Below are 21,846 nucleotides of genomic sequence, written 5' to 3'. Positions count from 1 at the left end.
GCTGCTTTTTCTCCCTCTATCCTTCACTTATGGCATCAACGTCTTGCCCACACCTCCTTAGGAAAACTGCGTCCTCTTGTGTCTCAGGGTGTTATAGGTCAGGTTCCAAATGAATCTTTTGATTGCATTTCTTGCCAAACTGGCAAACAACCTGCTTTATCTTTTCACAATAATTCATCTCTTGCTTGCTCTCCTTTTGATCTCATTCACTCTGATGTTTGGGGCCAAGCTCCCACTGCCTCTATGGGCGGAGCTCGATACTTTGTCATTTTTATTGATAATTATTCCCGTTTTACTTGGGTTTATTTGATGACTAATCGCCATGAGTTACCTCAAATCTATATCAACTTTGCTACTATGATTAAAACTCAATTTTCCAAGGCCATTAAGGTTTTCCGATGTGATAATGCTATGGAATACCGTGATTCCAAACTCTTAGCCTTTCTTGCAGAACAGGGTACTTTATCAGAGTTTTCTTGTCCTGGTACGTCTCAACAAAATGGTAGAGCTGAACACAAACACCGTCACATTCTTGACTTCGTCTGTGCAATGCTCCTTTCTTCTTCGTGTCCTGAGCGTACTTGGGGTAAAGCTGTTCTTACTGCTGTTCATGTTATCAATAGACTCCCTTCTTCTGTTCTTGGTAATGTTACTCCCTTTGAGCATCTTTATCATACCCCCCCAGATTATAGTTCTCTTTGAGTTTTCGGTTGTGTATGTTTTGTTCTTCTTCAGCCTCATGAACATAGTAAACTTGAACCTCGGGCTCGTATGTGTTGTTTCCTTGGTTATGGCACTGAACACAAGGGTTATCGTTGTTGGGATCCTCTCTCTAAACGTATTCGTATATCTCGTCATGTTGTCTTCTGAGAGCACCACATGTTTTCTCGGTTCTCATCCTTTGAGTCCATTCCTACTACTCAGTCACCTTTGTTTACTAACCCCAATGTTGATCTTTTTCCTAGTGATGATTATCCAGATTCTATCTCGAGTGACCCTCCACAGCCTCCTGTTTTTCTGCCTTCTCCATCTCCCGATGATTCCAGACCGGTCGTTCTTCTAGGGTAAGGAATCCACCTCCTCATCTTCTTGATTATCATTGCTTTTCTACTATCCTTCATCAACATGAACCTAAGTCATTTAGAGAAGCCTCCTCAAACCCAAATTGGCAACAAGTAATGCAGGAAGAAATACAGGCACTTGAAAAAGCACACACTTGGGATTTGGTTGATCCTCCTTCTGATTAGGAAGTTGTGGGCAGTAGATGGGTATACAAGATCAAGACTCGCTCTGATGGCTCTATTGACTGTTATAAGGCCCGCTTGGTTGCTCAAGGTTGTACGCAAGAGTATGGTATTGATTATGAAGAGACTTTTGCTCCTGTCGCTCATCTTACGTCTATTAGAGCTCTTCTTGCCATTGTCGCGGTTAAAAAAATGTCTCTCAGTCAAATGGATGTGAAGAATGCATTTCTTAATGGGGATTTGAAAAAGAAAGTCTATATGAAACACCTCTGGGATATCCTTGTCCTTCTAATAAGGTTTGTCTCCTTCGCAAGGCACTTTATGGACTTAAGCAAGCTCCTCGTGAATGGTTTGACAAGTTCAGCACTACCATATACAGACTTGGTTTTACTTTTAGCCCTCATGAGAATGCCCTCTTTATTCGTAAAAGCGAACATGGAGTTATTTTTCTACTTTTGTATGTTGATAACATGGTCATTACTGGGGATGATATTGATGGTATCTCTGATCTCAAGGCCTCACTTCACCGTACCTTTGAGATGAAAGATCTTGGTTCTCTCAGCTATTTTCTTAGTCTCGAGGTCATCTCCACTGATGATGGCATTTATCTTTCTCAGGCTAAGTATGCTTCAGATCTTCTTGCTCGCGCTGGGTATAGATACTCACACTGAGTCTACTCCTATTGAGCCTAATGTTCGATTTACCCCTATGGATGGCACTGTTTTGGATAATCCGACTCTGTATCGACAGTTAGTTGGCGGTCTCATCTACTTTATTGTCACCCGACCAGACATCGCCTATCCGGTTCATGTACTTAGCCAGTTCTTGTCATCTCCTCGTACTACTCACTATGCGGCAGTTCTTCGCATTCTTCGCTACATCAAAGGCACTCTATTTCATGGCCTTTATTTTTCTGCCCATTCCTCTTTGTCTCTTCAGGCTTACTTCGATGCTGATTGGGCTGGTGATCCCACTGATCGTCGTTCTACTATTGGTTACTGTTTATTTCTTGGCGATGCTCTCATTTCTTGGCGTGCTAAGAAGCAAACGTTCACTGCTCGCTCAAGCACAGAAGCTGAGTACCGTGCCCTCGTTGACACCAGTGCTGAAGTTATCTCGGTTTGTTGGCTTCTCGAAGATCTGGGTTCTCCTCAGTCGTCCCCTACTGATATTTTTTGTGATAACCGTGGTGCTATTCAGATCGCCCATAATGATGTGTTTCATGAACGCACCAAACACATTGAGATTGATTGTTACTTTGTTCGACAATGTATCCTTATTGATGTTGTTCGTCTCATTGCTGTTGGAACACTAGATCAGACTGCTGATATCTTCACGAAAGCTCATCACCCGACTCGTTTCTGGAATTTGTTATCCAAACTCAAGTTGGTATCCTTAGCTCCCACTTGAGTTTGAGGGGGGATGTTAGAGAATCATTAGCATCAATTTAGACCAATTAGTATCGTCTATATTTATATAGTATATCTGTATATTAATTATAGGATTCTATGCCTTTATTACTCTGATTCATTTAGCACCTATAAATACCCCTTGTATATTGTACCTTTGAACACACTCAATAATACACTTTTCAGATTACTCTCTCAGTCTCTTGTTTTTAACATTATTATTGAGTGACTATATATATACTTTTTATATTATAAATACATACATAAGAATCTAATGAATAAATTTATCATTACTTTTGTCTAAAAAATACAAAAAATTATAGTACAGTATTATTATGCAATTAATAATAATAATAATAATAATAATAATAATAATTTATTTTGAATGGATGACTGTTATGTCTGATAGAAAAAAACAATGGAGATTAATCTGTATGTTAATTTTTTTTGGAGGACTAAAATATTCGCTTTTAAAATCCTTAGAGACTGATCTGGGTCATTTTTCTATCGGAAATGTCAAAAAATAAATTAAAGACTAATTTTTCTGCCGAAATAAAACATTAAGAATTGATCTGTGTATTAACTTTTGTTGGAGACTAAAATATTTACTTTTAAAATCTTTAAGGATCGATTTGAGTAATTAATCAAAATACTTTTTATTAGAATTTAAAAAAGTTAAGCTGTTTGAACGTAACAAATATATAAGTACTTTTTAAATAAATTTAAATATTACGTTCTTAAGTAAAAAAAAACGATTTTACATAACATGGTATTTTTGAAAAATTAATAAGTATAATTCTTTATTATATATTTACTTAGCGGCATAAAATAAAATAATGACATAATTTTTAATAAATTAAAGAATACATGGGATATTCTAATAATATTTTAACTAATACTTTATTCTAATAATAATATGTAATATATATGATACATTTGTATAGTGATTAGATTATTATGTCTTTTTAAATAAATATATTTTTTGCTTTCTAAGAATATAGAAAATAAACTTATAACCTTATTATTATTTTGCAAGCTTTTTTTCTAGGCAAATGGCAGTATTAAACCAGTTTGCATAAGATTTTACATGATTAAACCAAATGGAAAAATGAGACATGGATCAACCAAAAGCATGTCTCTATATAATTTGAATCAACCCCATTCGAACTAAAAAGTTTAATAATTCGAATCAACCCTGTTCGAATTAGTGAAGGAGTTTGCAGTATTAGTAGTTCGAATCACACTGATTCAAACCATGCATGGGGAAGTTTGAATCCCTGATTCGAATTATATGGTGAGGAATTCGAATTATAGTTCGAATCTAGCTAATTCGAACTATGTGTATGTAATTCGAAAATGGCTGTTTCGAATTAAGAAGTCCCTGATGTGTATAAATATGGTGTGAACGTGAATTGAGTTCATTTGAGTAAAACCAAATGGCTAGTGAGGAGAGCTTTGTAGTATTAGTGCATTACAGAGGGTTGATTAAGAGAAAGACACGCTCTGATGTGAAGTTTACTGATAAAGATCCTCTGAGTATTTTTATGAGACTAACGATGAGATTCGATGACTTCTTGAATTCTATAATACAGAAACTTGGGCTGCAAGGCGTGAAACGGGTTCAGAAACTATTCTATCGCATTCCGATCTTAGTGCTTAGAGATGATGTGAAGTACGACTCTTTCGTTATAGGGAGTGACGAGGATTTGCAGGTCCTGTTCCATTGTCGTCACCAGTTTCCCGAGGTCAGGACACCTGAGATGTTGACAAAGTTGGTTGATGTGGTATCTAGTTCGGTAGGTTCAAACCGGAATACCCAAACTCTAGGCACCGTAGCCGGTTCTAGCTCGAGACCCGATGGTGCATGTTCGTCCGTGCCGGTGAATGCACCTAGGGACGAGCCTGTCGCGTCCTCATCGTTCACCGTTGATCTCAACTGCAGTGGCGACAGAGAGGTTGGTATCGTGGAGAGGGTGTCGATTTCTTTGCAGTGTGGGACACCGACTGGGATCGGTGATGCATTGCTGGATGATAATGGCGATGATGATGTGGAGCCTGACTTCATTGCTGATGACAGTGGCAATGACATTGCAGCGAGTAACCACTTACACAAGATGGTATAAGCCGGCCATCTGCAAGTACGGAACGTACCTCTCGTCCAGACGCATACCCTGCTGCCGTCGCATGCTCGAGATACATCATTGGGGCTGCAAAAATAATGTATCAGAAAATAAAAACCACTTAAATCATTCACTAACAAAAGATCATTCACTAACAAAACCACTAACAAAACCACCAACAAAACCACTAACAATACCACTAACAAAACAACTAACAAAACCACTTACAAAACCACTAACATCATTCACTAACAAAACCAATAACAAAATCACTAACATCATTAACCTCCTAAACCACTAAGAAAACCCTAACAAAACCACTAACATCATTCACTATCAAAACTACTAACAAAACCCCTAAAATCATTCACTAACAATGCCACTAACATCATTCACTATCAAAACCACTAACAAAAAATATATAAAAAAATAAGTTATTCACTCTTATTTTAAAACAACAAGTTCGCACTAACCTCTTCGTTGATGACACCAGCTATATGGGCTACTCCATCCAAACGATAAAGTCGGTCCAGATTATCCCCCATCGGCTAAATATTCTGCTCAAGCCTTTATTGGAGTCGTTCTGGGTCATTTTTTTTGGAATTTGGTGGGTATGAATTTGGAATAGTGGTTCGAATGAGGTTAGTTCAAACTCCTTATATAGGCAAAACAGGGAGTTTGATTACTATGGGCACGACAAATTGACTAATTCGAACCTAACCCATTCGAATTAGAGTGTGTTAGTGTGTGTGTGTGTAATTCGAACCAGTTTGATTCGAATTAGTATGTGTGTGTAATTCGAATTAATATGATTCGAATTACTATGAATGTGTAATTCGAATTGCACTAATTCGAACTATATAAAAAAGTACTTTTGGTGGAACCTTGTAACATTTTTTACTTTGGTGGAATCGTGTACATATACCTAATGCTTAGTTTATATGAGTTATTTGCCCTTTTTTTTCTTCAACTGCTTTTGCTAGAAGCCAGTCAAGATGTTCTTCTAAAAAAACTGCTTATTTTTAGATTTTTTTAGAAACTTAAACAAATTACTCAAAAAAAATAGTAAATTTTGGGGGAATACCTTTTTTATTCTAGAAGCATAAAAAAGGAACCCAATATTCTTTTTATGTAAAATGTATTAGTCAATGATTAATTAAATTCTTGGGATATCATGTTAGCAGAAATTTAATGTGATTTTATATTTTTTTATATAACATTTTAAATTATTGACTCTAAATAAGTTTAGTTTAATAAATTTATTCTTTAGAAATCTCTTAATTTTAAAATTTGTTAATATATATGCATATAAATAAAGTGATAAAAGAACAAATATTTTCTAACAATAATAATAATATAGATTGACTTTATTTATAAAATTTTTTATGCAAGAAAAAATATATTTGATAAAATATCTTTTGGTCAAATTTAAATCTAAATCTTAATTAACGGGGAATAGCCAATCATCTAATTAATGTTAACCAAATAAAATCATAAACTTTTTTCAAATTAATTACTTTACTTAAATAGTTGATTTTATTTTTGGAAAAAGACAAAGACAAAATTTAGACTATACCTTAATTTTATTTGTGGGTTTAAATACTTTAAATTCTTATTAAAATTTAACTATGTCGTATTTGTGGGTTGAAAATTTTTTAATTTTAACCCTAATTATATCCTCAAATTTTTCATCTGATCCTATCTGCAACAAAATACTTTTTTTCAATCAAACACAATATCTAATCATTCTATATTTCATAAATATATTAATAAAATAAAAAATATAAAATTAAGTCCTTATTAAAATTAAAAGCAACAAAATTATAACAAAATCCTTATTAAAATTACAAAAAAGAAATGATATAGGTTCTATCTGTAACACCCTACTATACTTAATCTTATGCTTAAGTCATAAGACTGAGATAGTAAGGTATTACGACCTTTAAAAAAAAAAAAATATATATATATATATATATATATATATATATATATATATATATATATATAATAGAGAAAAGATACTTAATTAGGAGCCTTGAAAAATGGGTAAAACAAAAATCGCAAAACAAAAAGCGCAACGCTTAGGAAAGGATTACTTGCGTGCTAAGAAACCTAATAGGAACATGATAAAGTTAAGCAAAAGAATAAAGGAAAGCCAAGGAAACAGCATAACTAGCCCCTGACTCAGCCTGCGAAGCTAAGGCTGGCCAAAGGATATATATATATATATATATATATATATATATATATATATATATATATATAGGTATCCCCAAAATATACCAAAATACCAAAATAAACTCCTATCTCTCCCTCAACCTCTAAGAGGAGCAGCATACACAAGTTACTTGAAGAGTAAGCTAAACAAATATATACATATATACAACCAAAAACACCAAAATACACCCAAGGACTACTTCGCTTCCCAAGATCCAGACGTCTAGCGAGGAGCCTCTCGACCTGCATCTGAAAAACAACAATACAATATGGAATGAGAACCGGAGGTTCTCAGCATGGTAAAAGTGCCACGCGCATAAGAAATACGGTCCTGAGAATGCCATAGGCAATCCAAGAACTCCATTATTCACTTATCCAACTTAAGTACTAAATAGAAGCCATAAACAGGGGTAGGTATTCTAAATCTGCCTAACTTACTCAAGTTCAAGCTTAACCTAACACCAAACCATTTCCTCCGTTTCTTCCATCCTTTCATCATTCAGAATGCAACAGAAACAAGCAACCAAACAAGTTCACGCACAAGTAATGATCAAATAGTACAAATAGCAAGCATAACAAATAGCGGGTAATATATATCAATTAGGCATACCCAGAAAATGCATAGCAATCAATACAAACAAATGCATATAATGCATGCCTGTCCTATGGCTGATGGGGCCCATCTGTCGGTTATCCAGCCAACCCGACAAGTCCGAAAACCTTAGACTGTCCCCCGTCGCGCATCCCAAGAGTCTATGCATAGAGTTCACATTCATATTTCATAAAATCACTCAATGGGGCTATCCATACCCGGGAATTTATACGTGCCCGGTCACCCTTACGACGTAGGGTCAACAGAGTATCGAGATTCAACCTGGAACACGTGATGGCGAGCCACGGCTCTTACCCAGGAAACTCGTATCTCAGATAGCATTATTCATAAGCCATTTCATAGTCATAATCATTATTTAATCATTCATCAAGCCATGGCATATTAACTCCTTTTATTAACAACCTCCCTTTCACATTTTTCATCGTCATTCCCTTATAATTCATCTTGATTACCCTTTCCGGGTCCTGACCAAACTTTCTATCAAACTCTTCTCATCCTTCTTAATATCGAATACTCTTAAAATTAACCCAACTCTAACATTAAATCAATCACATCACACGAGGATTGAACTTTAACTTCTCGAACTCATGACTATCACTAAGACATCCTCGACACTCTATTTTCTTTTCTGTTTCTAATATAGCAAATGGACCCGGAATTGCACAAACTTTATGTCTAGGTGTTCATATTGAAATAAGATTTCTAATAAACTAAACATCATAATTTTCTGATTTTTCTATCCTCAGGAATAAAGGAAAAACTGTGACTGCTCTGCAGTGCATAAAACCAGAAAAACAGCAGCAGCATGTGATATTCAAAATTCAATATAAAATCCAAGTTAAATCCAATGACTTTGAAAATTAATGTAGTTAAACTTTACTCATCCAGGTTTCTTTCTCATTTAGTTCTGAGTCAATACCATTTTTAATGAAAAAGTTACATTACCTGGAAGTTAAGTAAAAATGAGACAAAATCTGTTTTAAAAACAACAAGCTTAGTACCTTTCAATTGGAATAACTTTTATTACAAAACTCCAATTAAGCTAAATTTTGATTTGAGAACCCCTAGCTCATCTAGAAATAAGTGTGTCTTAGTTGCAACCTAATTTCTATTTAATTCTAAGAGTTACAAGCATTGGAAGTTGATGCATAGCTTGCTGAAATCTGTTTCTTTTCAGTTTTGCCCACCAATATTCAAAAATTCACAGCTCCCAATCCTCAACTCCTAAAATTCTGAAATTTTATAGAAATAAAGTAAATTAATCAAATTTTATAACAAAATTGGTTTCGCTCCAAAACTCAACTCGTAGAAGTCACAGAAAGACAAACAAGTTGCTGCCCTGTTTGATCTTTTCTGCTGCTGGACAGATTTAACAACCTAATTTTAAAAATTTGCCATAAATTGTATATTTAACAAAAAGGTCCCAAATTTTCCAGTTTAGTTCCTTATATTCCCAAGTTTAGCCCAAACTTGGTCTCATGCAATTCCGATCATTACATAATTAGTTACAGCATATACAATACCACCACAACACAACTCTACATCCTTATTAACAAACACCAATTCTAATCCATCATAAATAAATATAAGAGCACACCATTAATAACTTTCACACCTCATAATTCTAATATATAAATTCACTAACAAATCTATTCTAACAACATTACAAAGCTAATCATTAAATACAACAAACAATCCAACTTATTCTATGGTTCCTCTAATCTAAGTTTTCACAACACCGTAAATATTAAACGTGCGAAACTTAAATCATACCTTGGCCGATCACTTAATTCACCCAAGGCAGCCTCACAACTCAAAATTACAGCCCCTCCAAGCTCAATCAAACAGCCCCAAACCAAGCTTGATCACCAACAAGCCTCCAACAAGCATCAACATTCACATACACACTACCTAAACCACAATTAACACATCCAAACTTAACAACTCAATACCCAAATTCTTAAATTCAGAAATTTCATTAGGGTTTAAGATCTCTTACCTTTATCCACTGATCCTTGGGCAATACCCACAAGAAATCAAGTCTAGTGGACCCCTAAAACATGAAAATCATCAAGGAATTGAGTTTCTCAAACCTTAAACCCGAAATTCATATACCAGCAGAAATGGAGCTAGGAAAAAGCGATTCACTTACTGTTTTATTTGAATAGAATTGAAGAACTCAACGAGCCCGACGCGTGGCCGTAAACGGCTCGTCAATCGGAGCTCCGGATCAAAAGTTATCAAAGAAAGAAGATCAAGCTAGGTTTTGGAATTCATTCTCTTCTTCTCCATGCATTTACGCTGCTTCTGTTGTGTTCTAAGGCAGAAAATGGGCTTTAGCTCATTTATATACTGGGCTGGTTGGGCCCACGGGCCTGATTTGGGCCCGGTTCAACCGGCTCAGCCCATTCGGCTCAATTTTGGGCCAAATTTTTCGAAAGTGATATCAAAATTCTCGTTTTGCCGAGCTCTATCCTATTTTGATATTTGTTTTGCATATTTAATTTTCCTATTGAAAATTTGATTTATTGACTAATTATATACCGATTTTAGCGGGGTTTACATCCTACCCACCTAATTAGGATTTTTGTCCTCAAAATTCAGAGTGCGTTACCTGAATAGAGGTGTGGGTAGTCCTTCCTCATCTCTGTCTCAAGCTCCTAGGTATATTCTTCAATACTAGCCCAACACCAAGCTACTTTCACTAAGAAAGTCTCTTTCCCGTGTAAACGCTTAATGCTGGTATCATCAATTCTAATGAGAGTTATTAAAAACGTCAGATCTTCTCTCACTTGAACTAATTCCGGCTTTAGGGCATGACTAGGATCAAAATTGTATTTACGAAGCTGCGATATATGAAACACGTCATGCAGGTTCGAACAATGTGATAGTAAAGCGATCCTATACGCCACTTGTCCGATGTGATAGGCATTAAGCTTTTTAGTTTTTGATTGATCATCCGATTCTAGTTCATTGAAGTGATCTTCAAAAATAGGTATCCCCTTCCTTCCAACTTGAGAAGTCTTCTTCTTAGATCCACCTAACTCTTTTGTCGGCTGTCATAGTGAGAATTCTAACTTAGATTTGCGTAACTCTTCCTCTGTTGTTTCGGCTGTCAAATTCAGGAACTAAGACGTTTGACATTCCAGTTTTCGGTTAATTCAAAGGTGTTTAGCATACTGTGAAGTCTCACCTTCTCCCTGATGTATAGTCTCTTTGATATCCCCAATAAGTGGTTTACTCCGATGGGCAAAATGGGCCTGGTCGCTTGATCCACAGTTCCCTAACAGTATCACCTTTTGTCCTAGTCTTCGGTAACCTATTATGAAATCAATGGCTATTCCCTTTTATCTTTAATGTAGAACCTTCGACGGTTGTGGCATTTCGAACAGTTTCTGGTGGTCTTTCATTTCTTTCTCATACGTCAAACTTGTAATCACATAGATTTCCACCTCGTCCTTCATTTCTGTCTGCTCAAAATATCTTCTTTGATTCGTGGTAGGTTTTAGAAATCTCAAGGTAACTTCAAAAATTTTCTCCTGTAAGCTTCGAACAACAGTTTCTTATTTCAACTTCCGACCTCAACACATAACCCTCTCTTGGTGTCTTCTGGATTCAACCGGTTTCAGTACTCTTAGTAGCCCCTTATCACCGTTATTGCACTCCTTAAGTCTTTGACTTTACAATCTCTATTTCGACATTAAACATATAAATCTTTTCTTAGTTCCCTTTCGTTTGCCAGACTTTGACATCCTCGGTAGGTCTTTATCGTTCCCTCACGCTTCCTGCATTTCGTCTTTGCTATGTTTTAAAACCGCAATAGATTTAGTTTGACTCCTTTATCTATACCCTTAATATCCAATTTAAAGTTCCAACTTATCTAGCCTTCCATTCTCCGAAATTTATATCCAAGCATTTCCCCAAAAATTTCTTACTCAGGGCATCTGTTACCACTTCACAATGTTGTATTTACACGTATCCTAAACCCCTCTGGTAATGTATCGCACTAATTCCGAGTTGTTAAATAAGTTCGGGTATTCTAATTACTGGATTTAGGGTTAATCCTTCTCTTGGAGTTTGAAAGCTCTCTTCATATTCGGATATCTATGTAACCGGTGTATTTCTAGCGCATTAAACTAATCATAGGCTTTGTGGTCGACAAGAATTTAAAACTCCAAAACTCTTTTTGACGGTGCACGCTTACCTGCTTCATCTTCCGTATCCAAAAGTCATGCTCTTAAGGAATCAATATCTCCACAGTCACAACTATATTTTATACGTGATACTAATATAGGCTCGAGTTGATTTTCAAAAGGACATTAAGCTCGAAAAATGAATGAGCAATACAAACGGTGTTCGTAATGAGTCAAAAAGGAAATTTTGTACACGGTTGTTCAGGATTATACCGAAATGATGGAATACACAAGGAGAGGAACCTAGGTGCATCTCAAGAAAAGAGTTCAAATTAGAGACCTTTGGTAGGAAGAACAGAGCGTACAGAGTCAAAGAAGTCTCAGCTGATTCTGAAGAACATGGTTTGCGAATAGGGGCAACTCTAGTCATAGCGAGCACACAAGATTCAAGGATTACGCGCTTATACCAAGACAAGCTCAGACTCATCCTGGAAGAAATAATATTCATGTGCACAAGGAGTAAAGTTAGAAAGGTAGTCAAGCTATTTAGGAAGAGCTCCGGATCGAATGTCAATGTAGGTTTCAAAAGAAGGATTAGATCGAGTCGCGAAGGTTCGTTAGCACACTCTCTCTGCATAAGGTTTCCTACCGTTCTCTTCCCTCTTCTCCAGCATAACCGATGCTTCCCACAAAGAAATAGTTGGTTAGGTGATTCCCTCTTCTAGTACTCCCTTCCACTCAATCCTAAATTCTACCGGTTATAATGATGTCTTCACTTGTGGTGCAATTGAAGTTAATCCGGTTTCCGATACTAAGCCTATCGCAAACTCGCTTTCTCTCTGGAATGGAAGTTTTGACACACCTTCAAGAATTGTCTTAGAAACTCTCTCGTATAGAGATTTGGTTTCATCTCCACTTACCTCTGAACAATTAACATCTAAAGGTTGTGTTCGCTCTACTCCTCTTCCTCAAAGTTTCACCGTCACTAAATTCCAAACAATAACTCCGCATAACCCTCAACACTTCTGATTCCTTAGATATGGTCCAACCTGCTTCCACTACGTCACTTAATCCTTAACCTTCAAAAGTCTAACCACCCTGATTCTACTGCATTATTCTGACTCTCATCCTTTAAGAACCTAGTCACTCATCTAAGTTAGTTAAGTATCGCTCCATCTTAATAACTAGTAGTCTTCGACTAACCATCGGTTCGGACTCCGCGATCATCAAAACTTGTCGTGCTTCACAAATGGATCATACATATATTAATGATACGCAAGGTAGTTAAAAACTCAACTGCTAGCTTATGATTACCTCGGGTCTGAAGATCGGATTCGACTGCATCCTGGCGTTTCTTGTGTGGACAGTCTCGAGCTATATGCCCCGACTTCTCGTACTTGTAACATACGCCTAATCCGGCCCTGCACGGTCTGTTTGGATGGTACTTCTTGCACCTTGGGCACCTTAAATCATCCAGTTGGGTACTAGTTTTCCCTTTAGCATTCGGATCCGAACGGTTATCGTTCCTTCGGTCATTGCTCCAGTGCTGAGAATGTGAAGCGACAAAGCGATTCTTTTTGAAAGTTTAGCTCCTCGGTGTAATCTTTCCCTTTTTCTTTGTGAAGGGTTCTCGATGATTACTTCTTGCTACCTCAGCCCTCCTTGAGCTTTCTCCTATTGTCTGACCCACATTAACCTGCTCCAGATAACTAAGTGGTACCCCTGTATTCGGAGCATTATGTCCACCTTCATATTCATTATCATCATTGTTGCCAGTTCCAGCTTGTGGTTCCATTCCACCCATTACTCGGATGGTCGCGGCCGCAACAGTACCAATGGCAGCAGCAACACTCGTCATTGCGGTCACGATATCGGTCAAACTATCTATTGGTATGGTTACTTCATTAGCTCTCCATCCTTGACCTCGATTACGCTCACTACCGAGCCCACGAGACGCCATTTGGTTTCTATTCACACCAAACAAGTGATATCAAGGTGATCAGTCTCAATATCTCTAGTTTAGTATTTCAAAGTCCCAAATGCATGCTCATGAGCATTCATGCCTCATATATCAGTTAGATACCCTAAATAGCATGTATAGACACCTAGAGTATGCCCAGATGCATAATCAGTCCGTCCCTCAGGCTCTATAGGAACGAACTGCTCTGATACCATAATGTAACACCCTACTATACTTAATCTTATGCTTAAGTCATAAGACTGAGATAGTAAGGGATTACGACCTCTAAAAATAGTAATATATATATAATAATAGAGAAAAGATACTTAACTAGGAGCCTTGAAAAATGGGTAAAACAAAAATCGCAAAACAAAAAGCGCAACGCTCAGGAAAGGATTACTTGCGTGCTAAGAAACCTAATAGGAACATGATAAAGTTAAGCAAAAGAATAAAGGAAAGCCAAGGAAACAGCATAACTAGCCCCTGACTCAGCCTGCGAAGCTAAGGCTGGCCAGAGGATATATATATATATATATATACATATGAACATACATAGGTATCCCCAAAATATACCAAAATACCAAAATAAACTCCTATCTCTCCCTCAACCTCTAAGAGGAGCAGCATACACAAGTTACTTGGAGAGTAAGCTAAACAAATATATACATATATACAACCAAAAAAACCAAAATACACCCAAGGACTACTTCGCTTCCCAAGATCCAGACGTCTAGCGAGGAGCCTCTCGACCTGCATCTGAAAAACAACAATACAATATGGAATGAGAACCGGAGGTTCTCAGCATGGTAAAAGTGCCACGCGCATAAGAAATACGGTCCTGAGAATGCCATAGGCAATCCTAGAACTCCGTTATTCACTTATCCAACTTAAGTACTAAACAGAAGCCATAAACAGGGGTAGGTATTCTAAATCTGCCTAACTTACTCAAGTTCAAGATTAACCTAACACCAAACCATTTCCTTCGTTTCCTCCATCCTTTCATCATTCAGAATGCAACAGAAACAAGCAACCAAACAAGTTCACGCACAAGTAATGATCAAATAGTACAAATAGCAAGTATAACAAATAGCGGGTAATATATATCAATTAGGCATACCCAGAAAATGCATAGCAATCAATACAAACAAATGCATATGATGCATGCCTGTCCTATGGCTGATGGGGCCCATCTGTCGGTTATCCAACCAACCCGACAAGTCCGAAAACCTTAGACTGTCTCCCGTCGCGCATCCCAAGAGTCTATGCATAGAGTTCACATTCATATTTCATAAAATCACTCAATGGGGCTATCCATACCCGGGAATTTATACGTGCCCGGTCACCCTTACGACGTAGAGTCAACAGAGTATCGAGATTCAACCTGGAACACGTGATGGCGAGCCACGGCTCTTACCCAGGGAACTCGTATCTCAGATAGCATTATTCATAAGCCATTTCATAGTCATAATCATTATTTAATCATTCATCAAGCCATGGCATATTAACTCCTTTTATTAACAACCTCCCTTTCACATTTTTCATCGTCATTCCCTTATAATTCATCTTGATTACCCTTTCCGGGTCCTGACCAAACTTTCTATCAAACTCTTCTCATCCTTCTTAATATCGAATACTCTTAAAATCAACCCAACTCTAACATTAAATCAATCACATCACACGAGGATTGAACTTTAACTTCTCGAACTCATGACTATCACTAAGACATCCTCGACACTCTATTTTCTTTTCTGTTTCTAATATAGCAAATGAACTCGGAATTGCACAAACTTTATGTCCAGGTGTTCATATTGAAATAAGCTTTCTAATAAACTAAACATCATAATTTTCTGATTTTTCTATCCTCAGGAATAAAGGAAAAACCGTGACTGCTCTGCAGTGCATAAAACCAGAAAAACAGCAGCAGCATGTGATATTCAAAATTCAATATAAAATCCAAGTTAAATCCAATGACTTTGAAAATTAATGTAGTTAAACTTTACTCATCCAGGTTTCTTTCTCATTTAGTTCTGAGTCAATACCATTTTTAATGAAAAAGTTACATTACCTGGAAGTTAAGTAAAAATGAGACAAAATCTGTTTTAAAAACCAACAAGCTTAGTACCTTTCAATTGGAATAACTTTTATTACAAAACTCCAATTAAGCTAAATTTTTGATTTGAGAACCCCTAGCTCATCTAGAAATAAGTGTGTCTTAGTTGCAACCTAATTTCTATTTAATTCTAAGAGTTACAAGCATTGGAAGTTGATGCATAGCTTGCTGAAATCTGTTTCTTTTCAGTTTTGCCCACCAATATTCAAAAATTCACAGCTCCCAATCCTCAACTCCTAAAATTCTGAAATTTTAGAGAAATAAAGCAAGTTAATCAAATTTTATAACAAAATTGGTTTTGCTCCAAAACTCAACTCGTAGAAGTCACAGCAAGACAAACAAGTTGCTGCCCTGTTTGATCTTTTCTGCTGCTCGACAGATTTAACAACCTAACTTTAAAAATTTGCCATAAATTGTATATTTAACAAAAAGGTCCCAAATTTTCCAGTTTAGTTCCTTATATTCCCAAGTTTAGCCCAAACTTGGTCTCATGCAATTCCGATCATTACATAATTAGTTACAGCATATACAATACCACCACAACACAACTCTACATCCTTATTAACAAACACTAATTCTAATCCATCATAAATAAATATAAGAGCACACCATTAATAACTTTCACACCTCATAATTCTAATATATAAATTCACTAACAAATCTATTCTAACAACATTACAAGGCTAATCATTAAATACAACAAACAATCCAACTTATTCTATGTTCCTCTAACCTAAGTTTTCACAACACCGTAAATATTAAACGTGCGAAACTTAAACCATATCTTGGCCGATCACTTAATTCACCCAAGGCAGCCTCACAACTCAAAATTACAGCCCCTCCAAGCTCAATCAAACAGCCCCAAACCAAGCTTGATCACCAACAAGCCTCCAACAAGCATCAACATTCACATACACACTACCTAAACCACAATTAACACATCCAAATATAACAACTCAATACCCAAATTCCTAAATTCAGAAATTTCATTAGGGTTTAAGATCTCTTACCTTTACCCACTGATCCTTGGGCAATACCCACAAGAAATCAAGTCTAGTGGACCCCTAAAACATGAAAATCATCAAGGAATTGAGTTTCTCAAACCTTAAACCCGAAATTCATATACCAGCAGAAATGGAGCTAGGAAAAAGCGATTCACTTACTGTTTTATTTGAATAGAATTGAAGAACTCAACGAGCCCGACGCGTGACCGCAAACGGCTCGTCAATCAGAGCTCCGGATCAAAAGTTATTAAAGAAAGAAGATCAAGCTAGGTTTTGGAATTCATTCTCTTCTTCTCCATGCATTTACGCGGCTTCTGTTGTGTTCTAAGGCAGAAAATGGGCTTTAGCTCATTTATATACTGGGCTGGTTGGGCCCACGGGCCTGGTTTGGGCCCGGTTCAACCGGCTCGGCCCATTCGGCTCAATTTTGGGCCAAATTTTTTGAAAGTGATATCAAAATTCTCGTTTTGCCGAGCTTTATCCTATTTTGATATTAGTTTTGCATATTTAATTTTCCTATTGAAAATTCGATTTATTGACTAATTATATACCGATTTTAGCGGCGTTTACACTATCCCTACCAACTTTATTATATACGTATAATTTTTTTAACAACATACTTTAATTTATTTCGGGATCGAGTTAGTCGGGTAAAATTCACAATCCTACCCACTGCTCAATCCACTATGCTCAACCTGACGCGCTATAAGTCGGATTATCAACTATACCAAAATAGGTCAAGTCGGATTGAATATCTACTTATAATATAAGATTAGTATTGCCAGCCCTTACTAACCCAAGAGGGCCAAGGTGGGTTTGATAATAAGACAAGAATTTAGTTAATTTGTATCATAACGACATATATAACCATTGGTAAAAATTTTTAATTTATTTATTTTAATAAATGAAAATGTATTAAAAAATTAAATTTTAAATTTTTTATACAAACTTTTTTAATTAAAAATCCTAAAATCCTTCTGACACATATTAGTTAAATCTATAATATAATGCATGATCTAAAATTTATTGGCAATTGATTGTGATTAATTTATGCAATAATAATTAAGAATTTTTGATGAGGTACCTTTAGTAGGAGACTTATTCATAATGATGTATTAAATAATAATTCATAATTAGGGGGTTAATCCTCAAATTCAACGATAAAAAATAATTCGTTCTTGAAATTTGTATTCGAAAAATTTTGATAATTATATTAATTTTTAAAAGATACAATTATAAATTAAATCGATATTTTTGTTATTGATGATGATGTATTATGTTAACAGTCACATGACGTTATGACGTAATAGGTTATTAATGTCTCACAAATTGATTGTATCTTAATGTGATATGATACGTTAACTAATTATTTTATGATATGTGATATTAACTGGTTATGTCATTATAGTACACACAACACTTAACGTAACACATTATCTTCTAATAAACTATGTTGTCATGTCAAGTAGTATTTAATATAATACAATATTATCTAACTGATGAAATGATCGACTTGTTTTATAATTGTATGTTTTAAAATTTTTCTATGAACAATTTAAAAGTTGAATCTTTTTAGGAACAAATTTAAGTATTAGCTGAATTTATTTACGAGAGAAAAATTGTTTTGTAATAAATAGCTAGTACTAGTTGTAAAATACTAGCACGAAAAGAAATAATTAACCATCTTCGATGAGTGTTTTATAGACTAATTAATCAATATATATTTGTAATGATTAAAGATTTCTACCTTATTAAATTATTAAATAAATTTATTGTTATTTCGACTTTTATCCAAATAAAAAAAACTTAAAAAACTTGTATTTTACTATAAAAAAATTATTAAATAACGTCATATTTATTTAAAAAAATTCGTCAATAATATGTTTACTGTCAGAATTATCGTTGAAATAAATCCGATGATATAACCCTCGTCAGTAATTATTTATCGGTAGATTTTTTCATTTGCCGCTAATTACTGTTAAAAAATTTCTGCTGATAATTTTTATCGTCGGATTATTCTCCCATTAAATCCGACGATAATATATTATTAATTACTAATTAAATTAATAATTACCTGCAGATTTAACCAATGGTAAACTTAAATTTTAATTTTTTAAAAAATTTATTTAAAAGTTTAACATATAATTTTAAATATTTAAATTCAATCATTTTTAAATTAATAAGTAGGAAAATACAACACTAATTAACTCAGAAAATAATTAACTCAGATAATAATAAACTTAAAAATTTAACAACAATAAACAATAAGTCAATAATTAACTCAGAGAATAACAAGTTTAGACCAACTCAGACAATTACTAACAATCAACTAATTAACTCAAAAAATAATCAACTCAAACAATACTAGAACATAAATCAGAACGATGTAATTGGGGATCTTATACTTACAGATTCATTCGAATGAGTAACACCAGGTCTTATTGCTCTTTCTGTGTTACCAATGTTCTCACTTGAACTGATATCAAACTGTATAATTACACAGAATTTAAAACAAAATCATAAAAACAAAATTAAAAATTAGAATAATAAACACAGAATTTAAAACACAAAATCATCAAGGCAAAATCTAAAATCAGAATCATAAACAAAACTTCAAATACAATCATCAAAACAAAATAAAAAAAAACCTAAATCAAAATAGAATTAAAAAAACCTAAATCAAAACAGAATTATTGAAAAAAATCATAAAAATAGAATTAAAAATTAGAATCATAAACACATAATTTCAAACATAAAATGATCAAAACAGAATTAAAAAACCTAAATAAAAACATAATTAAAAAAATTCTAAATTAAAATAGAATTAAAAGAAACCCTAAATCAAAACAGAATTATTGCAAAATCATAAAAACAAAATAAAAAATTAGAATAATAACCACCTAATTTGAAACACAAAATAAGAAAAAACAGAATTCAAAATTACAATCATAAACAAAATTTCAAACACAAAATTATCAAAACAAAATTAAAAAAAATAAATCAAAATAGAATTAAAAAAATCCTAAATCAAAATAAAATAAAATAATCCTAAATCAGATACCGTCTGGTGCGTGCTGCTGCTATGCTAGAGGACGACCGCAACTGTTGGTGCGTGGAGGACAACGGCAACTGCTAGTGCGTGGCAATGTGGAGGAGGATAGAGAGAAAAGCACTTCGAGGATGGGAGAGGGAGAGAAAAGGGTCACGCCGTCGCGGGACGCGAGTTAGAGCGTTGTAGGGGCGATGTCGACAGCGGAAAAGAGGGAGGAGCTTCGTTTCTATGAGAGTTTGAGAGAGTAAGAGGAGATGCGATGCTAGAAAAGTTGGAATGTGGGTGTTTCGGTACTATGAACAGTGAGACTGAAGAGAAGATCCTTTTGAGGCTGTTGGTGGTGTCAACGCAGGCAGAGGTGGTTTGTGAGAGAGAGAGAGAGAGAGAGAGAGAGAGAGAGAGAGAGAGAGAGTATTTTAAAATGAGGGGAGAGGACGCGCAATTCTAATTTAGGGCAAAATTTTCGGCGGATAAATCTAACAGTAATGTATTGCCCGTGATCAAAACGCAACGTTCCATTAATTGAGTTTTATCGGCGGATAAAGGTAATTCTGCTGGTAATGATCGCGCCACTTATTCTTATTTTCTCTCTAAATATTACCGACAATTTCACCGTCAAAAAAATAAAATTCAACAGTAATTTTTTTGGCCAGCGAATTATTACCAAATTCGCCAGTAAATTCACTAATAATCTCAATGCTAAATTCGACAATAAATTTAATGGTATTCAACCATTTTTTTTAGTAGTAATTAAAAATTGCTATTATTACTAAGAGAGATATACATATGATGCCCGAACAACATAATTGTGCAACTTAAAGCAAATAAAGAATTATTGTAGACATCGATTAAAGTGATATTAATATCTTGGCTATTTAACCAAAAATTCTTCTTGATCTCACAAGCCCTCAAAAAGAATGTTTGCTCAAAATCCTTAAACCAAATTATATTCTGTTCATAGTTTAGCAAATACAAAAATTGAGTATATTCGCTCATTATTCATAATTTTAGTAAATTATTTCTCTTTAAAATTAATTATTGTTTTTAAATTAATGCTAAAATATAATATTTTTGAAAAATTGTTTGTGTTTGTTTATACAGTTAAAAGAAGTACTTTTTAATAAGCAGAAATAAAGTAGAAATAATAGAAAAAATTGTATTTAGATATATTTACAAAGATACTTTTTATTAGAATAGAAATAGTTAATCTCTTTAAACATAACAAATATATAAGTACTTTTTTAATAAAAATAAATTACATTCATATTAAAAAACATATTTTACATAACATGGTATTTTTGAAAAATTAATAAGTATAATTATTTATTATATATTTACTTAGCGGCATAAAATAAAATAATTACATAATTTTTAATAAAGAATACATGTTCACTTCTTTTAATAATATTTTAATTAAAAATACTTTATCTTAATAATATTATGTAATATATATGACACATATGAATGTATAGTGATTAGATTATTATGTCCTTTTAAATAAATATTTTTGTCTTTCTAAAAAAAATTATAATCATAATATTATTTTGCAAATTTTCTGTTTTTTCAAATTTATAATCATAATATATACAAATTACGTACTCAAAAAATAAAGTAAGTAGTTAATGTTTGGAAAATACTACTTTCATTCTAGAAGCATAAAGAAACGTTTCTCATATTTTTTATATTCCGTAAAATTTATTAGTCAATGATCAATTATATCCTTAGGATAATTAATTATCATGCTAGCAGAAATTAAAAGTGCCATTGCATTTTTCATATAACATTTTGAATTATTGACTCTAAATAAGTTTAGTTTAATAGATTGAGGAAGCAAATTTTAAATAATTTTGACAATTATTTTAAAAGATAATGAGATTTTTAATAAAAAATATTTTTTTGATTCTTAATATTTATTTTTATTAGATTGGTTAACTTTTTTATTAATATTTTTTTGTATTAATAAAATAAGCCTACATTATATATT

General features: G+C 34.2%; 1 protein-coding gene, 1 long non-coding RNA gene and 1 pseudogene across 2 annotated transcripts; 1 reads left to right on the top strand and 2 right to left on the bottom strand.

Annotated features, from left to right (window-relative positions):
* The first annotated feature begins 4,089 nt into the window (after positions 1–4,089).
* LOC107621120 (uncharacterized) lies at positions 4,090–4,776 on the top strand. The gene has a single exon (XM_016323158.3). It carries the CDS (start codon positions 4,090–4,092, stop codon positions 4,774–4,776), a length of 687 nt encoding a protein of 228 aa, XP_016178644.1.
* A 4,667-nt stretch (positions 4,777–9,443) lies between these two features.
* Positions 9,444–13,696, bottom strand: LOC110267534 (uncharacterized; annotated as a pseudogene).
* A 2,799-nt stretch (positions 13,697–16,495) lies between these two features.
* Positions 16,496–17,108, bottom strand: LOC107622185 (uncharacterized). The gene is made up of 3 exons (XR_001616119.3): positions 16,970–17,108; positions 16,817–16,870; positions 16,496–16,728 (listed from the first exon to the last, which is right to left on the bottom strand). It is a non-coding gene; the product is annotated as an uncharacterized LOC107622185 (long non-coding RNA).
* Positions 17,109–21,846: the final 4,738 nt, after the last annotated feature.

The sequence above is a fragment of the Arachis ipaensis genome, chromosome B10, assembly GCF_059453495.1.
Source record: "Arachis ipaensis isolate K30076 ecotype BB chromosome B10, ASM5945349v1, whole genome shotgun sequence".
Lineage (NCBI taxonomy): Eukaryota > Viridiplantae > Streptophyta > Magnoliopsida > Fabales > Fabaceae > Arachis > Arachis ipaensis.
This window is presented reverse-complemented; position numbering and strand designations above follow the sequence as displayed.